Below are 25777 nucleotides of genomic sequence, written 5' to 3'. Positions count from 1 at the left end.
TGGTGAGACCGCTGATAAATATAGTGAGATCCTCAAGAAATCTAATGAGACCCTCGATGTTGTGATAAAGAACCAACTAGAAATTAAGCATACACTGACTGAAATAAAGAATATTATACAGACTCCCAACAGCAGACCAGAGGAGCGCAAGAATCAAGTTAAAGATTTGAAATGCGAAGAAGCAAAAAACACCCAACCAGAAAAGCAACATGAAAAAAGAATCCGAAAATACGAAGATAGTGTAAGGAGCCTCTGGGACAGCTTCAAGCGTACCAACATCCGTATTATAGGGGTGCCAGAAGATGAGAGAGAGCAAGATATTGAAAACCTATTTGAAGAAATAATGACAGAAAACTTCCCCTACCTGGTGAAAGAAATAGACTTACAAATCCAGGAAGCGCAGAGAACCCCAAACAAAAGGAATCCAAAGAAGATCACACCAAGACACATCATAATTAAAATGCCAAGAGCAAAAGACAAAGAGAGAATCTTAAAAGCAGCAAGAGAAAGACACTTAGTTACCTACAAGGGAGTACCCATATGACTGTCAGCTGATTTCTCAACAGAAACTTTGCAAGCCAGAAGGGAGTGGCAAGAAATATTCAAAGTGATGAATACCAAGAACCTACAACCAAGATTACTTTATCCAGCAAAGCTATCATTCAGAATTGAAGGTCAGATAAAGAGCTTCACAGATAAGGAAAAGCTAAAGGAGTTCATCACCACCAAACCAGTATTATATGAAATGCTGAAAGGTATCCTTTAAGAAGAGGAAGAAGAAGAAAAAGGTAAAGATATAAATTATGAACAACAAATACGCATCTATCAACAAGTGAATCTAAGAATCAAGTGAATAAATAATCTGATGAACAGAATGAACTGGTGATTATAATAGAATCAGGGACATAGAAAGGGAATGGACTGACTATTCTTGGGGGGGAAAGGAGTGTGGGAGATGCAGGAAGAGACTGGACAAAAATCGTGCACCTGTGGATGAGGACAGTGGGTGGGGAGTGAGGGCGGAGGGTGGGGTGGGAACTGGGAGGAGGGGAGTTATGGGGAGAAAAAAGAGGAACAAATGTAATAATCTGAACAATAAAGATTTAATTAAAAAAATAGGCCAAAAAAAAAGAATATATTATTGGGCTTTGAAAAAAGCAACATGTCAACTGAACATGAAGGAATACTTTCTAAAGCTGAATTTAAAAGTTCATTCATCACTAACTTCTAAATGAAAAATACAGCTTTCCAGAATTTGAGTGTAATATGCCTATCACTGTAGCATCTGACTGATGAAACAGTAGTCTTCAGTGACAAAGTACTCTATTATTTCTGGGTGTGAGTTCAATCTAACCATCTAGAACTAGTTGACAGAGCCACCAAATCTTACTGGACAGGGCCCGAGCCCAGAGAGGGTTGCCTCGGGCAGACTGGTAGTGTGTGGGTTCTCGACTTTGTACAGAAAGATTTCACAACACAAATCCAGGTGATTTTGAAAGTACATTTATTAAAGCTGAGAACAGTGAAACAAGGAAGGGCTTAGGATAGAAGACTAGGCGGGGCTGCTTTGGCTCTCTAGAAACATAATGGGAAAGAAGTTAGCCCAGGTGGGGCTGCTGTCAGCTCATGGAGAGTCAGCAAAAAGGGGCCTTGGAAACAGGTTCAGAGGGTTAGCCCGAGACAGCTCCAGGAGATGCATGCCTATGGGGGAAGAAGAGGAGAAAGGAAAAGGGAAAGGCGTGGTCTAAGGAGAGTGTGCTGGGACCTTTGTCTTGAGGGTTTTAAAGGCTGGGAGTTTAGGGGTGGTCTTAGGGGAGATCTCAATAAAATATTCATCACTTTCCAGGTGTGCCCTTTTAGGGTTGTGGTCTCCACTGATTGGTCAATGCCAGGAAAGGGAGTCATTACTGGTCCTGGTTTTGCTGCTTTTCTTGACCTGGAGCTAAAATACAACTGAGGCCTAGATGTTATCTCTAGGGAGGAAAGATCAGGAGGGTTTGAACAGAATGACCAGCTATGCAAGAAAAGGCCACCCTGGGGGGAAGATCCAGCACCAGTTTTGCCTGTGGCTGGGCACCTGGGGCTTTCCACCCTGGTGACCTTCTGTATCTGCTGTAAATTGCTCAGCCAGTTTGTTCAGTCATCAGCTTGCTTTCTCTATTCCACCTGCCAAGAAATTGTCCTAACTTTTTACTATCCTGGCTCACAAACACCTGACATTTTTAACAGCCTATAATATTAAATTAATTTTTTTCCAATTTAATAGTAAAAAAGAGATAAGCAAAGATGACTAAATGTGGAATCTGTCTTAAAACTCATGCTCTCTCTTATTGAGCCAAAATGGCTGAAGCTAGCACTACTTAAATACCATCTTCAGCTGAAGACAAATGAAAATGTTGCAGGTGGGGGTGTCAGTTAAGGGAGGGGAAAAAACCCACTATAAATGGGTAAGGTTGTTAGATTTAAATTTTTATCTTCAGAATTAATAAGAATTTCTAGAGATAAGTTTATTCTTCTCTTCCTGGGATAGCAGGGAGACACCCTTCGAAATGGAGAGTTCCCTTACAAAGGTAAATGTGTCCTACAAAAGATAGCTTCTACTTGGATTTCAGTGCTTCTCCATTGTATGATGTTTCTTAAAATTGCCAGCCTAAAATAATCCTTATGCTAGAGAGATATTCTGGGGTGACAAAAATGTGCTCCCCTACAGCTGCTAGGCTGCAAACCCATACAGTCTATTCCTGCCCTGAATACTGTAGGCAATTATAACACAGTGGTATTTGTGTAATGTGTTGCATTAGGATGTTAAAACAGCAAGATGTCACTTGGCAATAGGAATTCTTCAGTTCCATTTTAATCTTATTGGAGCACTGTTGTATATGTGGTTTGTCTTTGACTGAAAGGTCGCTATGCAGGACATGATTGTATATCTTCTTGGATTTTGTATGATTCATATTTGCCCTAAAGAGAGTATACTCTTTCATCTTAGAACTATATATAATGCATATTTACCATGTCAATGTAGAGAATATCCTAGCATGTAGAGAATTTTTATAAGTTTATTTGAGGCAAACTCTCTGCATGCCAGAAGTAAGATCGCAAATGCTGCAGAGAAAAATGCTTCCCAGAATGACAGTTTCCAGTTTCTTTTGATACATTTGGAATTGAGGGGATGGGGAGCTACTCAATAAACATAGCAAAAGCCCTAACTTTTTTCTTCTTTTTACAGTACCTTGGCCATGTAGAAGTTGATGAATCAAGAGGAATGCACATCTGTGAAGAGGCTGTAAAAAGATTGAAAGCTGTATGTATTTGATGGTTACCGGTATTGGTCTATATGCTGTAAATATTTTCTTGAAAGATTTTGCTCATAAATTTTAGTGACCCACAATCCAGTTCTTACTCTTAAAGCAAAAGATGTGAATTCACTGATAAAGAGTATCTTATGTTCATCCAAAGGTGTAAATTATAAAGATCAACTTCTTCAATTTAGGCCAGGCAGTATTCAAAAGGTTCTTCTGGTTCAGAACCATATTAAACAAGTAGTGTGAAATCTTTCAGATAAATAATATTCTAAAGCCAGGATAAAATTGTTACAATTAGTGTCTTAACCTAACTGAGATAACTGGGTTATAAATTATTGATTTTAAATTTACTATAAGAAACGGCTTTTTAGGAAAAAATAGAAGATGGGGATATCTGTGTTGGGAGGACTTATTAATTTGACTGCTACTCCCAATTTCCTTCTGTACACCCCTCAGACATAAACAATATGTCGCCCTGCCTCTTGCACAAACTTCAGCATATTTGATAAATAATGTTTCCTTTCCTGTTATGCCATAGAACACATCCTAGGCACATGCCTGTGTATATAATAAAAGGAGAGAATGGGTTCAGAGTTCATAAAGGTTCAGATTAAAGTGTTTATTTCATATTTTGGATAGATTTGAAGAATGTTTCATAAACTCTGACAGCCCTCTTCACAGCCTCCTTCTCTCCAGTGTTTGGCCTTCTCCACCCCCACCCCTTGCTCTGAAAGCTTTAAGCATTACTTCTGCATGCCTTTGCCCCATATAGCATTAAATACTTGTTGCTTTGGATTTGCTGGTATGGTGGGCTGCCTTGAGTTTGGCTACTAATGAGTGCTTTTTCTCAGTTAACTTAATAATCAAAACTTTTCTGCTTCTTGATACATTCTGTAGGACCTCTTTTCTATAATTCCTCAATATAAAAGATATAAAAATCAAGGAAGCAGCCACTCAGAGAAATGAATTATATCTTGGAAGAAAAGCCTAAATCTTTTGTAGACGGGAAAGGAAGAGAAAAATAACTGATTATACTATGCAAAGAACTAAAAAAAATAAAATAAAAAAAAAATCAATGTAGATACAATATATACTCTACACATACCTTTACCTTAGATTACCACAGGGTGCATGCAGGAAGCAAAGGGTTTTGGTCATTTAAATTCTTAAATGATTGAAGCCCTTCCTAGTCTTTCTGTGCTCTCCAATTACCATAATATTAAAGAGACTTATATCCATGTGTTATGTACATGAAACTATAATTTATAGACTTGCTATGTCCACCTGAATATATATTTCCCATTTAAATACAGCTTCAGAAAATGTAATTTTTCAAGAAATATAAATTCAGTCTCTTTAACAAAATAATTTTAAGTTCACTGGAAAAATAAGATAAGTTTAGCTAAAAACAGTTTAACAGTTTAAGTAATGTAATGATTTGTGTTACAGACATTTAAGGAATTATTTTTTTTTTAATCCTCACCCGAGGTTATTTTGCCATTGATTTTAGAGAGAATGGAAGAGAGAGGGAAAGACAGAGAGAAATATCGTTGTGAGAGAAACACATCAATTGGTTGCCTCCTGCACTGCCCTGAGCATGGCCCAGACCAGGGAGGAGCCTGCAACCGAGGTACGTGCCCTTGATCAGAATCGAACCCGGGGCCCTTCAGTCCGAAGGCCAATGTTCTATCCACTGAGCCAAACCAGCTATGGCTAAAGAACATTTTAAATGTCATAAACTACTGACTGAAAGCAATAGACAAATCAGTGAATATACTAGATGGACCTGAAACAAGCTATAAGTAGTTATTAAAGTCTTATAACTTTGTTTTTTAAATAATTCTTTATTGTTGAAAGTATTACATATGTCTCTCCCTCCCCCCTCCCCCATTGGCTCCTCCAACATCCTCTGTCTTAGAACTTCTGTAGCTTACGGTTAGAAGGTCACTGTGGAATGAACCTTTAGAAAGTCTTTTAACTCAGAGTATAGCTTCAGGTTCACTCTCTAAATGAGGAAAATCTAAGGATGATTTAAATTTGACCAGAAGTTTTAAGAAATGGTATTTAGTTGTGTAATGAGTAGTTAACCCTCTTAATTGTCTAGGTTTTTTTAAAAGCCAGTCAGAGAAAGACAAGTACCATATGATTTCACTCATAAGTGGAATTTAAGGAGCAAAACTGAACTAACAAGCAAAATAGAGGCAGATTCATAAATGAAGAGCAGGCTGTCTGGGGGGTGGAGGTGGGCTGGGAGGGTGGAGGGATTGAGTAAAAATGGAAGAAAAAAAAAAGAACTCGATGCAGACAACAGGTGATGATTGCAGGGGATGGGGGGAATGAGTTGAGTGGAGATGGAGGAGGGTATGAAGGGATAGATGGTGATGGAAAAAAAACCCTACTTTTAAATAGAAATATCTATTTATTATATAGGTAGTAAATTTCATTGTATAAAATACAAATGAACAAAAACAGTACATAAAATCTCTTGCAATCCCAGAGATAGCCACTATTTACCATCGAGTTTTAGAACTAATTTTTTAGTTGAGTGAATGTTTTTGTTTTATTTTACCTTTTTATTTCTTTAACCAAGAAGATGAAAAACTATAAGCATGATTATTTGAGTGCAGGACTATTTAGATTATAAAATTTAGTGAGTTTTTATTTTCACCAGAAATAGGAACCAAATTTGTCACTTAAAAAATTTATACCTATGCTTAAAACAGTGTCTGGCCACTCAAAAAATATTTCTGGAATGAATATACAGAAAACAATTCAGTCCTCAATATGTGGTCAAATTGAATCTCATAATAATCACCATAACCATAATTGCATGTCATGTTTTTAAATCCTTTTGCATAACTTTAAAAGATCCTTATTTCCCTATAGTATTTTAAGGTTTTTTTATTGGTTTTTAGAGAGAGGAAGGGAGAGCGGGAGAGAGATAGAAACATCAGTGATAAGAGAGAATCATTGATTGGCTGCCTCCTGCATGCCCCCTACTGGGGATCAAGCCTACAGCCCAGGCATGTGCCCTAACCTGGAATCGAACCATGACCTCCTGGTTCAAAGGTCAATGTTCAACCACTGAGCCACACCGGCTGGGCCATTTCTGAACTTTCATTCAAGAAATTCTTTGAAAATTTTCAAACCAACCCTATCCAGGAGACTTGTAGCAAATGTTGTTATAATTTTACATAGGGAAACATGTACTTTTAAAAAATAAGCTTAAAGTTTTAGGTAACTGATGTCAATTTCCTATTTATTGTACTCGGACGCCCCCCTTGTATAAATACTCTTTCTAACACTGTACTGAGAAGGTTGCAGCAAGTGAAAGTCTTCAGTTTGTTGTTCTTCTTAGATCATATTAATCACGAAAATTCATGACTTTGTCTTCTTTTCATATTTTTGCTATGCAGAAATTCTAGTTGCCTCTCTCCCTAACATTGATCCTAACAAACATCTGTAATCAAATATACCAGATGCTTATATTATGCCAAAAGCTATGTCTCTTTAGGTATTTCTGTTTACTGTTATAGATCATAAAGCTTCCTCTTAGAATTTCAAATAAATGCAAGCAAATATAAAAGTGTACAACCTAAAGATTAAAGAAAAATAGCATATCCATGGAAGTAGTTTGAATGTCAGTACTTTAAAATTTGAAGAATTATATAGCTCAGATGTACCAGTTAAATAGCAAAACAGTCATCTTAAACTTAACCACCTAAGTGATCTTTAAACTAAAAATCTAACATTCCAGTGCTTTTTAAATTTATGGGGAATTGAGGAAGCAGGATAGTTTGCAAGTATAGTTTTCCTTTTCCTCGAAGTAGCTCTTTAACATTTAGGATTATTTTAACTTTAATTAAAAGTTATCTGCAAACTTAACATTCTCAAATGAAGAAATACTAAAATAAAATAGTACTTTAAACATATGCTTCTTAGAGCCCACATATGTTTTGTTTTTTTACTTTGTGTACATAAAGTTAGTTTATAGCTATTTTTAACTCATTTACTTTGTGACATAATTTCACAAATTAACCACTTAGGGACTTAGATTGTATGGGATTTGTCTATGGATAATCTATTGTTCATTTTCAGTGTCTTTATGTCATAGTGCTAGATGAGGAGTAATGTAATTTATCCATCTATTCTGTAAAAAATTTATCAGGCCTTTGATTATCTTGCTTGACACTGATCCAGAGTGCCCTTCCTTTTAAAAGGTCTTTTCTTCCCATTGTCTCTGTAAATGTGTCTCCCTCTGTCTTGGTTTAGACTAGTTTCATTGTACTATCAGTTTCTAATATGTTGATTTTTTTATTCACTATTTGATATATTTTTTCCTAATATATTTTTTTGTTTTAGCAGGTAAAAGAATCATAACTTAATTGTTTAAAAATATATATTCTCTAATAACTACCTTTTTATGCATTTTGCACGTCAACTTTTTTCATTAACATCCGAGATCTTTTATAAAAAGAAGTCAAACTCCATATTTAACAAGTGCTTTTCTGGAAACTAAATTAAATATTAATGGATCTCTTTCCCTTACCTCACTTTCCTTAAGAATGGTGAATCTGTTAACTTTGGCTGCATCCTTAAAAGTTGATGGTTGCTCACAGTCTAACAAAACTAGGGTCATCAAACTTGGCAGCAGAGATAAAATGTCAGTCTTATTGTGATGACTACCCCAATTACTTTATTATTTTTCCAGCTTAAGTTCAAAACATTTCATAGAAATATTTGATACTGCTTATTATTTTCAAAACTTAGGGAGCAAGCAAACTATTCAGTGTTTGAATAACTTTATAAATTGTCAGAGTCAAATTTTAGAACAGTTGTCTTTTTCTAGATATTTGCCCATCATTAAAAACTGATTATAAAAAGTAAAGGCTTAAAGTATAATTTAACAAAGTCTAGAAAATGTAAAGAAACTTAAGCTAGCTTGGGTAAATTTGAATCCATCTTCTTTGCATAAATTCAAATTTCAAATGGTGGTCAGATTTAAAGTTTGTATATACTTAAAAATTGGTGCTGAGACCACAAATAGCTATGTCTGTCTCATGTACATAATTTCAGGATTGTATACTTGTAACTGTCCATGCAAGTTCTTTTTCTAAAATAGTAACATTTAAAAAGAAAACAAAACCCTAATCCTTAAATGTCAGTTGCGGTCCACAGAAGTGGTTTTGTTCTCATATGCTTGTTTTCTCTGCTCCAGTGAAATCATTAGCCTGTGTTCTTTATAGAAGATTTATTCTATTTGCAATAGAACATATTTATTATTTCCCCGTGATTGCCGTGGAATTGATCAGCACACATATAGATTAATCCTATTGCATAAGTAAGGATTCTCTAAGTGACATCTTGAACTCAGTAAGAAAAAGTCTGACAATGACCCTTGCTGCACATTCATAATTGAATTTTATGTGTTGCTATATGATTTTGTGATCATTTGAATGTGAACTGGTTTTATAATTGATGACTTCTACTTTTCAATTGAAAAATGTGTATGGAACTAATCTATTTACTATTCACTATTATGAAATTTAAAATGCAAATCTCACAAAACCAATATGTCCCAATATTTTTCTCTGCTACCAAATTTGGATAATCTCTGTTCTAAAAGTAGAGACTATAAACTAATTAATTGCTCTGCATGGATACAGGTTTGATTTCTTCTCATTCTTCCCATGGATTCTTAGGCCATGTAGTATTTTTCCCTGCATTTTCATGTCACTTCTGGTATGGATAACTCTTTAAAACTCACTCCCTCCCCTTCTCCTACTTTGCCCTTTACCCAACTTCCATATGTGCTTATTGGTGTGAAACCTTGGGACATTAAGCCCATACAATAATAGCGCTCGACTTGTCCCCCTGTTCCTCCAGGAAAGGAAGTTCTTCAAAGGCTTCTTTGGAAAAGTAAGTTTGATGCCACATTTGTGCTTGCTTTATAAGGAGTTACACCCCTAGTATAGCACTGACATATTTTTTTTAAAGGAAATACAGCTTTGGTATCTTTATAATACAGCAATTGATTTATTATATATGGAAATTAATGAATTGGAAAGTTGCTATCTATGATATTACCTTGTCTGTTGATACTAAATCTGATGATTCCTAGGAAAGTCCAATAACAAAGTAGGTTAAAAAAGGATTGTCTCTTTATTAAGACTAGGTGTTTAATTTGATATTGCAAAACTGTTCATATTAGTTGAATTTTTTAGAAGTGGGTTTTATTTAGTGTTCTATATTGACAGAGAAGTGGGAAGAAATATTAAATTCAAGTGAAAATTAAATGTACTGCAAATTTTACACTCAATGCTATTTTTTTCAGTCTAAGTTAAATTTCAGGTGAAGTTCTACAAAGCCTAAATAATCCACCTAAATTCACAGATGTAATAAGTGGTAAAAACTAAGATTTGAACCCAGATAATCTGACTTTGGAGCCCACACTCTTAATCACTATGCTATATAGTCACTCTGTTTTCCTATTATTTTACAAGTGAACTTTAAAAGATTTAGCCTTAAAAGATGCTAATAAATAAAGAGCTTCTGGGAAAATTACTTTTATTCTCTTTCTCCTTCAAAGGTAGTAAGTAATTAACTTTGGCTTTATCTCTAGTTAATTTACTTTTTTTATTAGCTAAAGCATTTAAGAGTCTTTTTTTTTAGTGGTTCAAACTAACATTTTATTTATTTGGAGATATTTAAATCATACTAGTGAGTTTGACTCCCATAGGATTTCCTTAAAAGATGCTAAGTAATCCCATAATGGCACCCATGAATAAATGTGACTATCAGAATTTTTTCTTATGTTATTGCAGGGAGAATTATTTTTATGACAGGCTGATTTTATTCTAATACACAATTTTTAAAATTACAAAGTCATTCAAAGAGTTTGGAAAACAGAGGCAGGAGGTGTTGTGCCCAGATTTCATGATTCCCAAGAACCCACAGGGAGCCAGCGAGTCCGATGCAAAAGCAAAGAGTCATTCATTTCAAACCTAGGTTTGGCTCCCCTGCCACACTCACCGATGCAACGGTAAGCTCCAGTGGCCGAGAGAGAGAGAACTCTGTGTGGAGAGAGCTTTTATAGGGGGTTGGGGTAAGGGGAGGAGAAAAGACTGTGGGCCCTGCCGATTGGCCAGGCGCGAGTCGGTGTCTCATTACACAGGATGTGGTCATAGTGATGGCGTGCACTTCCCTTGACTATCTTCCGGGAAGAAGCTTGCTGAGCACATGGCCAAGTTAAGATGGAGGGCATAGCCCTTACCCTGGGGCAAGGTGGAGGGCGTAGCCCTTATCCTGGGGCAAGGTGGAGGGCGTAGTCCTCGCCCTTTCAGGAGGAAGCATCACTTATAATCTTACCAGAAGTGTACTTTTAAATGCAAAACTACTTTGGAGCCTTTTAAATCTTTCAGGTTGCCATGATTCAACTCACTTTCACACTGTTTTACAAGAAATAGGCTGGTGAAAGAGACTTGTCTTATTGAGTTCAATTGTGGTTTGATAAAAGCTGAAAATGAAGAGTTCACAGGACATATAACAGGGAGTTTTTATCCAGTACAGTTTCTCATGAATTTTGACTCTTTCTTAGCCTTTACATCATATGTGATTTAATGATCTCAGGATAACAAGAACAACAGTTATCAAGAAATGTTTCCATCAGACATTTGCATAACAGTAGGTGGATGTAAGAGTTATCAGCCCTGATTCTGAATTTTTAAGTCCTGGCCAGGAGAACTGCTTCCTTTCACCAAGTTGCTACCTGGACCTGACTACCCAGGCACTTCCCTGTTCCTGCTGATGGGCGCAGTGCCTCCAGAAACCTTAGCCATAGGGAACAGATACACCTGGGCCTGTTACCGGGCTCTGTTATTAACCATTGTAAAAGGGAAGGGGGGAAAAACTGAGAACCTGAAATCACTTTTTCCAAAGTAGCTACATTAAATTGCTCATTGTTTTAGGGAAGTCAGGAATATACTCAACTTTTTAGGAAGTATTACAGGCAGCTTCATTTGTGTATTTGGCCATACGAGGCCAGTACTCTATATTACCAAGTAATTATTGGGCACTTAACATTTGAAAAGGATTTCATAATTTTAGTATATTTAAGGAGCCCCATGAGCTAAGTAATCTATATTCCTATTTTTATGAGGAACTGACTGAACATGGTGATATAAAATGCTTAGACCTCCCATCTATGTCTCTTTTTAAAATCATTGTATTAGAAAAACTTAGTGCAATCTGCCTCCTTGAGTTTTTCTCCTGTGTCCTGCTTACTATTCACACAAAACACTTCAATTCTGTTCACCAAATATGTGTAAATTTTTCCCACACTAAGCAATTCTCTGCAACACCAGCTGGTGTCCTACAATTTAACTCAATTCTGACACTGCCTAGAGTTAATGTCAGATCACACATGTTAAGGGCTTAGTCCCACAACGGTGCTCCCACTCTATTTCAGATGCCAATTGTAAGTAGTCGGTCCTCAGGTTAATCACAACTTCTGTTCAGTTTGGCTACAAATTGGAGGTTACCATGATCTCTTCCTCAGGTTTGATTAATTTGCCAGAGCAGCTCACAGAACTCAGGAAAACACGTTTACCAGTTTATCAAAGAAAAAGGATAAAGATAAATAGCCAGATGAAGAGACACATAGGGTGAGGTCTGGGAGGGTCCCAAGCTCAAGAGCTTCTGTCCCTGTGGAGTTGGGGTGTGTCACCCTCCTAGTGTGTATGTGTTTGCCAACCTGGAAGTTCTCTGAACCTCGTAATGTTGGGATTTATGGAAACTTTCTCACATAGGCATGATCAGTTATTCCTTTTTCAGCTCCTCTTCTCTTTCTGAAGGATAGGGAGTGGGGCTGAAAATTCCAAGCTTCTAATCACGGCTTGTTCTTACTAGTGACCAGGCTCTCCCCCCCCCCCCCCCAGTCGTCTCATTAGAACAAAAGATGCTCCTAGTGCTGTTATTACTTAAGAATTTATAAGGGTTTTAGGATCCTTATGTCAGGAACAGGTCAGAGACCAAATATTAGAACAAGAGATGCTCATAATGCTTTAATCACTTAAGAATTTACAAGGATTTCAGGGGCTCTATGCTAGGAACCTAGTGGCTGAGACTAGGTTTTCTATTATCTTGCAGGCATTTACTTGTATTCATATAGAGCTTTATAGTTTATGATATGCTTTGACCTACTTTCCAATTTGCTACTCACAACAGCTCAGTGAATTAGTACAGTTCATGAAACTGCATTTACAAATGAATGAATTCATTCAAAAGAGGTCACCCACTTAGTAGTAAATGGCAGTGCCTGCCTTGAAACCAAGGTTTTCTGAAACCTGGTGCAGAGTTCTTTCACCTACCCCATATTGATGTTCTCGCATTCAAAAGTATTGGCCTTTGCTTTCCTCAGGTATACCTTAATTATAATGAATGAATAAGTGCTTAATGCAGAGGACACGAGACAAGTCAAGGGCCTGAATGCTTTCCATAAATATGCGTTGTATGGCCTGTGCATGGTTTATAAGTTTGAATTGGGTGCCAGTATTTCAAACATTGAACACTTGCAAATACAAAGTAGGATATCTATTTTAAGAATTAGAAGGTCTGGCCCTAGCTGGGTTGGCTCAATGGATAGAGCATCAGTCTGTGGACTGAAGGGTCCTGAGTTCAATTCCAGTCAAGCGCATATGCAGGGGTTGCAGGCTAGATCCCCAGTAGGGGGCATTTAGGAGGCAGTCGATCAATGATTCTCTGTCATCATTGATGTTTCTATCTCTCCCTCCCCCTTCCTCTCTCTGAAATGGATAAAAATATATATTTTTTTAAAAAAGAATTAGAAGGTCTGGCAGAATGGCATGCTTTCTACATGACAACAGTAGCGGCTTGAGCTGAGTAGCTAGCAACTATGCCGTTTGGTTGTCTGTCTGCCACAATACCTGCAACTTCTTATTGTCCTTACACTCAGACGGCTTCTCTCATTTTATTACCTGCTTCTAACCCTGTAGACTTTGTGAACCCCTCCCAAGGCTATTATGTCACTTTGATTTAGGAAGGAGTGGGTAACCATGTCAAACTGTATAAAAATCACCCAAAATATTATTATATCTTTTGTAACAAATCCTGTTAATGTACTGCCAAATATGGTTTTTATGCTTTCATGATTATTAAATGCCATCATAGAAATGATTATGTTTTAGAGAATTCATGGTTTAAACATAATGCATGGTTATATTGATTTCACTTAATTCTCAAGAATAAGACATTTCATGGTACTTACGACCCACTTAAATCAGGATACTCTCATCTTCATTCTATTTTAGATTTCCCAAATTTCTCCTCTGTGACAAATTGTGCTTAGTGCTTATTTTCATTCTGGATCCTTTTCTTTAAAAGTATTAGAATAGCTGCTGCCTCTTTCCTTTCATTCCTGTTTTTTAAATTGCCATGCCCTTTCTTCTTTAAATTTTATTTTCCTTGCATTTTATTGATACATTTTTTAGGATTTGTTTTATTTTTCTTTTTGAAATACATTATAACACATTCCTGAAGAAAAACAAAAAGTCCCAAGAGTAATCAGAAGATTTCCATTCATCTTTGGTTTCATTATTCCCTGTGACATAATCAACTAGTATGTCACATGCCCTGGTCACAGACCTTTTCTAGATTTAAAAAAATCAATAACCTTTGGAGTTTTTTAAAATTTGTATTTGTGAAAAAACCAGTGGTTCTCAAGCTTCAAGTCATAGCTGGTGGCCAAGACATGCTAGGGACTGTGCTAGGCTATCCAGATACAAGACAGTCTATATTTTTTTAAGTCCATTTACTCTATTTTTAGATGACTATTCGGCACTTCCTTCTCTTTTCTTAAACCTCCAGAATTTCTTACTTTTGTTCTCTCTTTCAGCTGATCACCTTGCCTCCTACTTCACTGAAAAAATAGATTCAATCAGAAGAAAACTCTCATGTGGCACTTCCAAGTCTACTCACCTACCTGCATCCATGCCTGTATGCTCTCTTTTCCCTCCTACACCCGGATGCACCTGCTGCTGGCTGAGGCCAGCTCCTCCAGTAGATTCCGATTATTCCAGCTCCTCCTTATTCTAGCAATGCTACCCTCTGTTTCCCCCACAATCAGTTTTCTTTGTCTAGTGCAGTGGTTCTCAACCTTCCTAATGCCGCGACCCTTTATACAGTTCCTCATGTTGTGGTGACCCCCAATTTCATTGTTACAAATTGAACATAATTAAAGCATAGATATTAATCACAAAAACAATGTGTAATTCTATATGTGTTTTTCGATGGTCTTAGGCAACCCTGTGAAAGGATTGTTCGACTCTCCAAAGGGGTCGCGACCCACAGGTTGAGAACCGCTGGTCTAGTGGATCATCCATTAGCATAAAACACAAACCATCCTTTGAAAAAAAAAAAAAGGTATCTTCTTAGTGCTTTCAGTTCCTGCTCTCCCATCCTTTGTTAAACTCATTTAATGAGGCTTTTGCCCTCACCACTCCTCAGTTCTTCCTCTCTTCCAGTGGCCTTGTCATCCAACCTATCAGAACCATTTGACATAGCCTATTCCTCCGCCTGCCTTGAAACACCCCAGTTCCTTGGAGTTCAGGGATCATACTCTTGTCTATTTCTTAGTAGAGGCCCGGTGCACTGGGGCTGGGGGCGGGGGGGCTCTCAGCCCAGCCTGCGCCCTCTCGCAATCCAAGAGCCCTTGGGGGATGTCCCCCAAGGGGTCCTTAGTGCTGCCATGGAGGCAGGAGAGGCTCCTGCCACCGCCACTGCGCTCACCAGCCGGCTTCTGGCTGAGCGGCGCTCCCCCTGTGGGAGCACACTGACCACCAGGGGGCAGCTCCTGCATTGAGTGTCTGTCCCCTGGTGGTTAGTGCACATCATAGTAACTGGTCATTCCACCATTCAGTCAGTTTGCATATTAGCCTTTTATTATATAGGACTAGGGGCCCAGTGCACAAATTTGTGCACCTTGAAAGGAACTATGGGCCTCAAGGCTGCAGTGGGCACAGGGGTGGCTCTCGGCCCATTCTCCGCGCCCCTCCCCAGCCCCCTCCTGCCACGGCCTCATGTCCTCTGTCTGCTGGCAGCCCCACTCCCACCACCACTGCTCCCACACGCTGATGGCGCCAGTCCCACTGATGGCGCAGAGCGATCGGGGCCAGTGGCAGCAGCGGGTGTGAGCAGTGGCTGCTGCCCCAATCACCCCTCAGGAGCATGGGGAGGTGGAGAAGCCCTCGGGTGATCAGGGCTGGCAGGCGCCGGCAGCGGGTACAAGCAGCAGCTCCAGCACCAGCAGCAGGTGTGAGCACCGGGCAGGACCGTGGAGCACGGGAGCAAAGAATTTTCAGTAACCACCAGAGACTCATCCCGATGACAGTGACTGGCACCCTGCCTTGGTCTGGCACCCCCGTTCACCTGCTCCACCCTCGCACCCTGGCCAACACCCACTATGTTCCACACACACCCCCGGTGGTCAGCGCATGTCATAGTGACTGGTTGTTTGGCTGTTTGGTCTGTTTGTATATTAGGGTGCACACACACACACTAATAAAAGACAAACATCCAAATTGACTGTACCTTTGCTACGCCTTAAGCCACGCCCACCAGCCAATCAGAGCGACTATATGCAAATTAACCCAACCAAGATGGCGGCCAGTAGCCACAGAGCTGGAGCAAGCAGGCGGCTCGGCTGCCCCAATGATGGAGGAAGCCAAGCTTCCTGCCTGCCACGGCCGGTTCTGAGCTCCACTCAAAGCAACAAAGTTTCAATTATAGAAGGTAAATAAACCCCAGATACCTGCTTTCAGCTGGCCATGGCCACAGAGCTGGAGCAAGCAGGAGGCTTGCAACGGAGGAAGCCAAGCTTTCCTCCCACCCACCCTGGCCAGCTCTGAGCTCCTCTCAGTGCTACAAAGTTTCAATTATAGAAGGTAAATAAATCCCAGAATTTTAAAAAAAAAGAAAAAAAGGAGAGGCTGGGAGCTTCCGTCGCCGGGAAGCTTGGCCAGCCTGAACATGGCCCTCAACCCCTCACCCAGACTGGCCAGGCACCCCAGTGGAGACCCTCCCCACTCTAAAGGGGGTGTGACCAGCTGCAAACAGCCATCAACCCTCACCCAAACTGTCCAGGCACCCCAGCGGGACCCCCACCCTGATCCAGGACACCCTTCAGGGCAAACCAACCGGCCCCCACCTGTGCACCAGGCCTCTATCCTATATAATAAAAGGGTAATATGCAAATTGACCCTAACAGCAGAATGACTGGGAATGACTGGTCACTATGACACACACTGACCACCAGGGGGCAGACGCTCAATGCAGGAGCTGTCCCCTGGTGGTCAGTGTGCTCCCACAGGGGGAGCTCTGCTCAGCCACAAGCCAGGCTGATGGCTGCCATCACAGCAGTGGTGGCGGGAGCCTCTGCTGCCTCAGCAGCACGAAGGGTGTCCGACTACAGCTTAGGTCTGCTCCCTGCTGGTAAGTGGACATACCCTGAGGGCTGCTGGGCTGCCAGAGGGATGTCTGACTGCCAGCTTGGGTCCAGTCTCCCAGGGAGTGGGCCTAAGCCAGCAGGTGGACATCCTCTGAGGGGTCCCCCCCCCCCCAGTGCACAAATTTTTGTGCACCGGGCCTCTAGTGTGTGTGTGTGTGTGTGTGTGTGTGTGTGTAATGCTGCCCACCTCTGTGAACTCTTCTCTAACTCTACTTCTCCTTGATGATCTCATAGTGTCATGGGTTTAAATATTGTCTCTAGTGCTGTGAGTTTGAAATTTTTATCTCCAGACATCTTCTTCCAAATCCATAGTGGTTTATATCTTAGAAGCAGTATAGCATAGAGGTCAAGGGCACAGAATCTGGAGGGCCAGATTGTTTGCATTTAATCCTGGTTCAACGACTTACTAGCTTGTAACCTTGGGAAAGGTTCTTAACTTTCTGTACCTCAGTTTTTCCACCTATGAAAAAAAAAGATAATAGCCCACCAGCATGGCTCAGTGGTTTAGCATCGACCTATGAACCAGGAGGTCACAGTTCAATTCTGGTCAGGTCACATGCCTGAGTTGCAGGCTGGATCCCTGTAGGGGACGTGCAGGGAGCAGCTGATTGGTGGTTCTTGGCATTGATGTTTCTGTCTCTCCCTTTCCCTTCCTTTCTGAAATCAATAAAAATCTATTTTTAAAAAAGATAATGATAATACCAACTTCATGGGATTGTTTTAAAGATTAAATGACTAAGTATAAGCAAAGTGTATAAAACTTTGCCATAGTGGGTGTTAGGTATCGTTATCATCATCATTATTAAACATTTCACACCAAATAACGCACACTAATCAAAATTCTATCTTTCTCTCCCAAGCTAAACTCCCCTCGTCTTCCCCAACTCATATACAGCAACTCTGTCTCTGTGCTCTAGCCAAAAATTCTGGATCTTATCGTTACTTCTCTCTCTCCTATACCCTATATCCATTCCATCAACATTTTCTGTCTCACTATCTCTACCACTGTTGCCCTGGTCCAAGCTAGCTTCTCCTTTCAGCTGAATCATTGCAGTAGTGTTCTGTTTCTTCTGTTTTCATTGTTGCTCCCCTGCCATCTGTTCTCAGGATATCAGCCTGAGTGATCTTTCTAAGACAGGAGTCTGATTGTGTTGCTCCACTGTCCCAGATCCTTCAGTAGTTTCCTGACCTAATCAGAGCCTTTTGGGCCTTTTAGGCCACTATACATGAATTCCCTCTGTTCCTTTTCCTGTCTTCTTCCACTCTCACTCTTGCCCCTCTGTTCCATCCACACTAGCTAGTCTCCTTGCTATTCCTTGAGCACATCAGGTATGCTTCCACCTCAACCTTTGCACTTGCTGTATTTTTCCATTCTTTGTCCAAAAGCCCCATTCTCATTGAGGACCCTATTTTAAATTCCTAATACCATGCTTCTCCATATACACACACTATTTCCCTTCCTAGCTTTATTTTTCTTTGATTGGGCATATCACCATTTGTCATACCATACATTCTACTTACTGTTCGTCTCTTCTTCACTAAAACATAACTCTCTGAGGACTGAGGTCCTCATCTAAAGTCTTGTTCACTGCTGAGTCTTCAATGCCTAGAATAGTAGGTGGTCTATAGTAATTGCTCCAAAATATTTGAGTTAGTGAATGAAAAAAATGAATGAATGACAGATACACTGATTTCAAGTTCACCTTGTAGTGGGAGAAATCAGATATTTAAAAAATGGTTAGCAAATTGTGTAACGTTAACGTACCAATAGAGCAGTGGTTCTCAACCTTCTGGCCGTTTAAATACAGTTCCTCATGTTGTGACCCAACCATAAAATTATTTTCGTTGCTACTTCATAACTGTAATGTTGCTACTGTTATGAATCGTAATGTAAATATCTGATATGCAGGATGGTCTTAGGCTACCCCTGTGAAAGGGTTGTTCGACTGCCAAAGGGGTAGAGACCCACAGGTTGAGAACCGCTGCAATAGAGCAAAGGAAGAATGTGAGAGGTTGTGATGAAGGTTTCTGGGAGGAAATAGCACCTAAGGCTGACTTAAAACTATGAGTTCCAGTTAAACTTAAAAGAGAAAGGCATTTCAGACAGAAGGAACAGCATTAACAGAATAACCAGGAGGAGGAGACCAACTCGATCATTCATTTAACTTAGGGATATACGAAAGAAACAGAAGATAAGATCCAAGCTTCAGGCATGGATGACCAAGGGATGGGGAAATCATTCATTGTGAGAAGAGGTATGATGAATTTGGTTTTGAAGAGATTGAATTTGAGATGCCTGTGGATTTTTCATTTCTGCTATTACAAACGTTTGAAATATGAATTTAATATTAGAATAATTCATGGGTTTTCCCCCCTCTCCTCAATTAAAAGTGATTTGGCAAATTAGGAGCGCTAAATTGCCTCCAAATTTCTCTCCTTTGCTTTTTGGTTCATGATATGCTACCATCCTTATTTTCCCCCAAAAAAATGCTTTAAAGGCCTCTCTCAGTTAAGAAAATGCAGGAAATAGTATATATTGGTGTCCCAGATGAAAACTTACTGCACTTTCAAAGAAGCAGTCATTAGAGAGATAGTGCCAGTCTCAAATCCTGGAGAAAGCTGCATTTCTTTCCCTTCACTGCTTTGTCCTTTGGGGAATACTCACTGTATCTTAGAATTATAAGACAAAATCTATTTATTACACAATTACATTCAGAAATTCAAATGTCATCAAACTACAAGACTTTAAGGCCCTTGTCATGTTTAAAACTGAAGCCACGTTTCCTACAAAAGGAAAGAAGTCTCTTCATTTATTACAAGGCACACCATATCATGGTTGTCTGTGAATATATTATTACTCTGTAATGATGGTTATCTGTGTGTAGGTGTGACAAAAAGACTAATCCATGATTCTCTACAAATTGGGTACCTTGATGGCCTCTTTGGTTTGTAGCAGAAAGCTTTGTAAACTAGACTGGCAAATCTCTGTTACTCAGAAAGAGTGACATGCTCTGCCCCTGCTGCCTGAACTGGTGGCTGCTGTTGCTTTATAACACCTCATAGCTATGCCAAATTATGCTTCCGTGTGTGTTGATAGCATTTCTTTACGTCGGCTTACCTTAGGACATCTGCTTAACCTTTTTGCTTTTATATGCCCAGCAGAATTGTTTTGCCTCCAAATATTACTTCTGTTTATGTTACTTAATTGCATGCTCTTACCTCACTGGGATTTTGGGAATCATAGAACTTTAGAGTTGGAAAGCACCTGAGATCTGAGTCATAATTTAAATAATAGGAGATAAACACATTTGAACACAACAAAATGGAAAAGAAAAATGATTCAGGGACATAATTCTAAACAGGTTTAAGATTTTAATATAATGAATTATCTTTTCAAAAAGATTTAATTAATGTTCACTTTTCAGGGATCACAATGATTTATATCAGGTTGGCATCTGTGACACATTACTTGTTTTGTTGAATAAAGTTTTATTTCAACAAAGCCATGTCCATGTGTTTACTATTGTCTATGGCTGCTTTCGTGCTACAGTGGCAGAGTTAAGTAGTCATGGCATAGAACGTATGGCCTGCAAAGCCTTAAATATTTATCTGGTCCTTCACATAAAAAGTTTGTCAATCTTTGATTTAAACAATTTAAAAACTTATGTCTCCAGTTGGAGACCTGAAGAACTTTCCTAGCTAACACCAATATGTAAAATGAAAGATCAACTGTAAGGATCTGTCAGCCTCCTGAGGATATCACAAACTTGTGATCTTCATCCTTTTTCAGTTTCTTTTTAAAATGGTGTCTACTGGAGATAGGTTTATAGATAGGGAGATGGCGTTCTTTATTGTAATTAGTTATTTCAATTGCCTTTTATTGTGAGTAGCTTTTAAATTTAGAGAGAGTGATCTTACAGTGAACTGAGCTTGTATGTTATTATTTCTGTGTTATTTTTACAACTATGTGTTTCTTCACTGGTGTTTTCATGTTAAGATTGTCTGTGCATTTCTGTTGCATTGTAAGTTTCCTGACTTAGTAAATTGTAATGGATCTACTCACTACCTGCTATAATTTCCTCCAATATCAGCCTGCTTAACTTCTGTGTTGGTTTATATCTACCCATATGCTGGAAGCCGGTCCATCCTTGCTGCTTGACACAGTCGCTGCAGGAAAGAAACATCTGCACAGCATATGTTTCAAGGGACCTGGCGTCCAACCCCAGCAGGTCCAGGGGTCCCCAAAGGTGTGGATGGAGTCGGCAAAGAAGGAATGACACAGAGACAGCGTTCAGTTGATCAGCAGCCTAGCCAGGATCTCTAGCCAGGATCTCCAGCCAAGTTCTGGTCTGGATCTCCAGCGAAGTTCTGCTGTTTATTGTCTTGTTACATCCGTATTTATCCCAGTTGATTTTAATCCTGTCAATTTCTATTACAAAGGTTAGGGTGTTTCTTATCTCCATTCCAGGGAGTAAAGATTATGTAGCTTAAGCATGATTGTTTGTAGTGATTAACTACCCGCCTGGCACTTAGTTAAGGAGTTTCATCCCCTCCCTGACTTCAGGAAAAAATTCCTACCTGGGGAAACAACCTTTCTTGGAGAGGTGACCTTGGTTAAAACACACAGCGCTAAGGGGAGCAAACATATTAAGAACAGTATGCTATATACGCCAGGTCCCTTGAAACATATGCTGTGCAGATGTTTCTTTCCTGCAGCGACTGTGTCAAGCAGCAAGGATGGACCGGCTTCCAGCACCCATAGTAAAAGGTATTTAAGGCAGATGATAATTTTAAAATTCTAAGTTGGATATTTAGAGAGTTGAGTGGTTATCTGAAAATTATACTTACATTTGTCATCTTTCACTCATAGGTGAGCTTGAGCCTTCTACTCAGATTTCACCAATTAAATTTGAAGTGCTCTCCATGTTAAATTCATTTTCTTCCCTCAAAGAATAAGCAGTTTTCTCTTTGTTGTAAAACTGTGTTTTTTGTACATTGACACTAGTCAGTGTGAATTCTACCTATAACCTTGAAATTATTATTAAAATAGAAAGTGTTGGAACAGTGGTGATGAAATAATTCTGAATGTCTCTCACCTGCATTACCCCTACCTCATTTCTATTAGTTTCTGAAGTAGTAACTAGTCTTTTTTTTAAGAGGTGTTTGTCGCAAACTCACTCTCTAGTGGACGTGTACTTTTCGCTTTTTTCATAGCATCACCCACGACCTGTCCTCTTTCTTTTTCTCTACCTGAATAAACTTACTTTATTCTCAAAAAAAAAGAAAAAGAAAAAGAAAAAAAAGGGTGTTTGCATCACTAAGATGTATGTAAATTCTACACTTTATACTTAGTTATTTTTATTTTATTTTATTGCTGTTTGGTTAGCTAACTTGTTTTTAGCTCCTTGGGATTAGCTTAAGTGTATAGTTTTAAGGCAAACAAAAGCAAAAACTTTTACCTTCTCTCTGTGACTTTTACTGTTTTCTAAAAGTTTCTTAGGAATCCTAGTTTATATTATCAGAATAAAAGACTAACGTTCACAAATAATACAGAAGCATTGCTACTATAGAATCTGGGAGGGAAGTCTGAACCTAATGTAGCTACAGGTTCTTTGAGCCTTAGTATCTCAGTCCCTGGTGTAAGTGGCAAACTAGAGTGACATCCGAGCACCAGCACCCAGTGTATGAACAAAAACAGAAAGACTTTATATTTGTTTTCTTCCCCTCTTTAGAGAGATCAAGGCCATGAAATATGACAAAGACAGTGCCTAACTGATAGGTTAGCACACCACCGGTATAAAGACACACCTCAAGCCCTGGCCAGTGTTGCTCAGTTGTTTGGAGCTTCATCCCGTACACCAGAAGGTGGCGGGTTCGATCCCTGGTCAGGGCACATACCCAAGTTGTGGGTTTGATCCAGGTGAGGTGTGTGTGGGAGGCAACCAATCAATATTTCTCTCTCACATCGATTGATGCCTCTTCCTCCCTCCCTCCCTCCCTCCCTCCCTTCCTCTAAAGAAAAAGGCATGCCTCAAAAATGGACATGTTTCTATGACAGTATAATTGGGCTAAGAAAATGTTATAATTCCCTATATATGAGAATAAATGGGGAACAATCCCATTTTAAAATGGCCTTTTATTTTTCCCACCTTCAGCCTCCCAACTCCTTGAAGTATATCTACCTGTTGGCTCAGATATTGAATATTGCAGGCTACAATTGTAGTAATCAGTAAGAAGATGAATAAAACTTCAAATTTAAATTTCTTACATAGGATTTTCAGTGCCAGTGACAGTCTTCTGTGTCACTAATCAGCAGTTTCCTATTTCCTCCAGCAGATATTTAGCACATTTATTCCTTCAAACTCCTGCTCTGTACCAGGCATTGTCCTGAGCCCCAGGGATATAGCAGTGATGGAAACAAGCCTGCCCTCACAGAACTTACCTTCTAGCAGAATCCTGACTGCTACCTAAGTGTTGGTTAAATATGGGCAGTTACCGTTGGTGGGATGACGATTCTCCCAGTTTTCCTGGAACAGCCCCAATGTAACACCTGTTTCACTTTCAAAAGGGTCCCAGTTTGGACAGAAAATTATATGACCCACCCTAGTTCTAAACTTTTTACATATGTTAATTCATTTAATCCTCATAAGAATCCCATGAGGTATATAAGATTATTAGCATCATTATACAGGTATGGAAACTGAAGCATAGAAAAGTGGAGTAGTTTGCCCTTGGTCATATAGTAAGTGGCAGAACCAGAATTCAAACCCAGACAGCAGCCTGGTTTCAGGGTTTGTGCTCTGAGTTCCTGTGCTATACTGCCTCCAGACGGCTATTGTCAATCTTTCTCTTAATCTGCATGTCTCCCTTCCTCTCGCTAGCCAAGTAAAGCAAGTGATCTCATTTCCTTCACAGATAAATTTGTGGCTCTCTCAAGTAAACTTCCTCAATTTGCCACTCCCTCCTTTACAAATCTATCTTCATTTCTATTTAGCCTCACTCCATCCCTCCATTTCAAGGAAGGGGACATCTTTCTTTCTGTCTAAAACTTGTACTCTAGTCCCATCCCATCCCACCTCCTGGATGACTCTGTTTTCTAAATTATTCTTCTCTTTTTCTGGAAGGACTTTCAGTCTCCATCTTTCCACTGCTTTTCCCATTCAGCATGTAAGCATGATTTGTTGTTGAAGATATCACTCTTTCAAGAAGCTTTACTGTTGGGAGTTTTTTTTCAAGTTTATTAATAACATAATGATAAATGGCTATCAATTATTCATTATCCTGTTAAATTCTAGGTACTGCATATATCTCTGATCCTTTTACCAACCCTGCTACAGATGAAGAAATGGAAGCTCAGAAGACTGCATAACTTACTGAGCTTATGAATAGTGGCACTGAATTTAGATTCATATTTACCTTCATTCTGTTGTTGGTACATCATGTTAGTTTATCACAATTCTTAAAGACTTCCCTTGATCATGTGCCTGTCCCCCCATTACCCTATACCCCTCCTTTTTGTAAATAAGCTTTTTCAAAGAGCAAATTTAATACTCCAAGACTCTTCTTGCCTTTCATTTGCTTCTCAACCCATTCTAATCTGTCTTCCACCTCTGTATTATCAGGACCTTCCAGAGACAGAGCCACCATCTGTTTCTCTCTCATATATATTTAGATTATCTATCTCTACATATATCTAGTTAGAGAGTGGGTATTGATTTTAAGAATTGGCTCATACAATTGTGGGGGCTGGCAAGTCTGAAATCTGTAGGGTAGGCCAGCGGGCTGGAAACGCAGGTTGAATTTTAGTGTTGCAGACTTCAGGCAGAATTTCTTCTGGGTGTTGGGGGAGGCAGGGGGGGACCGCTGTTTTTACCCTTAAGGCCTTCAATTGATTGGATTAGTCCTCTTCCACCATATTATCAGGGTAATCTCCTCTACCTAAAGTCCATTGATTGTAAATGTTAATCACACCTACAAAATACCTTTACAGCAACATCTAAACTTGTGTTTGACCGAACAACTAAGCAACCATAGCCTAGCCAGTTTGACACACAAAATTAACCACACGACCTCTATCACTATATTGTGTCTTCATTGCTAAATCAAATGGACATCTTTCACATCTTTTCAAACTTGATCACTTTGCAACATTTGACATTTTGGACCACCCCATTACTTCTTGAAACCCTTCTCCCTTAGTTTCAGTCACCCATTTTCCTGTCCTGGTTATTTCTTTTCTTATATTTCAAGGACTTAACTCATCTTTTCCTACTTCTTTAATTATTGATAGTCTCTTCTAGCTTTGGGCCTTCTATTATTCCCATGATTAATGTCCCTCAAATTTAAAATTCCATCTAGAGTTCTCTATTGAGCTTCAGACCTATTTTTCAATTACCTGTTGGACATCTTCACCTTGATGTTGCACAGACATCTCAAATTTTGCTTGTCCAAATTGAAGTCTTATTCTTCCCCTTCTCAAACTTGTTTTTGCATCTCTCTTATTCTCTCTTATTAAAACATGTTTTTACTGATTTCAGAGAGAGGAAGGTGGAAGGAGAGAGAGATAGAAACATCAATGATGAGAGAGAATCATCAACTGGCTGCTTCCGGCATGCCCCTTAACTGGGGATCGAGCCTGCAACGTGCCCTGACCTGGATCAAACCCTGACCTCCTGGTTCATGGGTCAACACTCAACCACTGAGCCACACAGCCAGGCTCCTTTATTCTCTTTCTTAGTTAACCTCTCTAGCCAGTTACCCAAGCCAGGAACCTGATAGGAATCCTCAACTTCTCCCTTACAATTACCATGTAAAACTTTCTCCTCTCTATCCCAGTCTTAATCAAGGTCAACCTCATTTTCTCTCACCTGAAATCTTGTGGTCTTTTTGCCTCCTATCAGTTTCTTTCCAGCCCCTCTACCCTGCTGCCAGAGTGATGTTTTAAAAATGA

The 25777-nt window shown here is 39.4% G+C and overlaps 1 protein-coding gene across 13 annotated transcripts in view; it reads left to right on the top strand.

Moving 5' to 3' along the window:
- The window catches only part of NUMB (NUMB endocytic adaptor protein), a 147881-nt gene that overhangs the window by 104324 nt on the left and 17780 nt on the right, over positions 1 to 25777 (top strand). For 11 of the 13 annotated variants that reach the window (XM_036312339.1, XM_036312366.1, XM_036312277.1 and 8 more), the window contains 2 exons: positions 3230 to 3304; positions 9192 to 9224. In XM_036312339.1, coding sequence (XP_036168232.1) covers positions 3230 to 3304; positions 9192 to 9224 — 108 coding nt within the window. The remainder of the gene's footprint in view (positions 1 to 3229; positions 3305 to 9191; positions 9225 to 25777) is intronic. The other 2 variants (XM_036312375.1, XM_036312357.1) reach the window with 1 other exon arrangement.

The sequence above is a fragment of the Myotis myotis genome, unplaced genomic scaffold, assembly GCF_014108235.1.
Source record: "Myotis myotis isolate mMyoMyo1 unplaced genomic scaffold, mMyoMyo1.p scaffold_m19_p_1, whole genome shotgun sequence".
NCBI classification, from domain to species: Eukaryota; Metazoa; Chordata; class Mammalia; order Chiroptera; family Vespertilionidae; genus Myotis; species Myotis myotis.
This window is presented reverse-complemented; position numbering and strand designations above follow the sequence as displayed.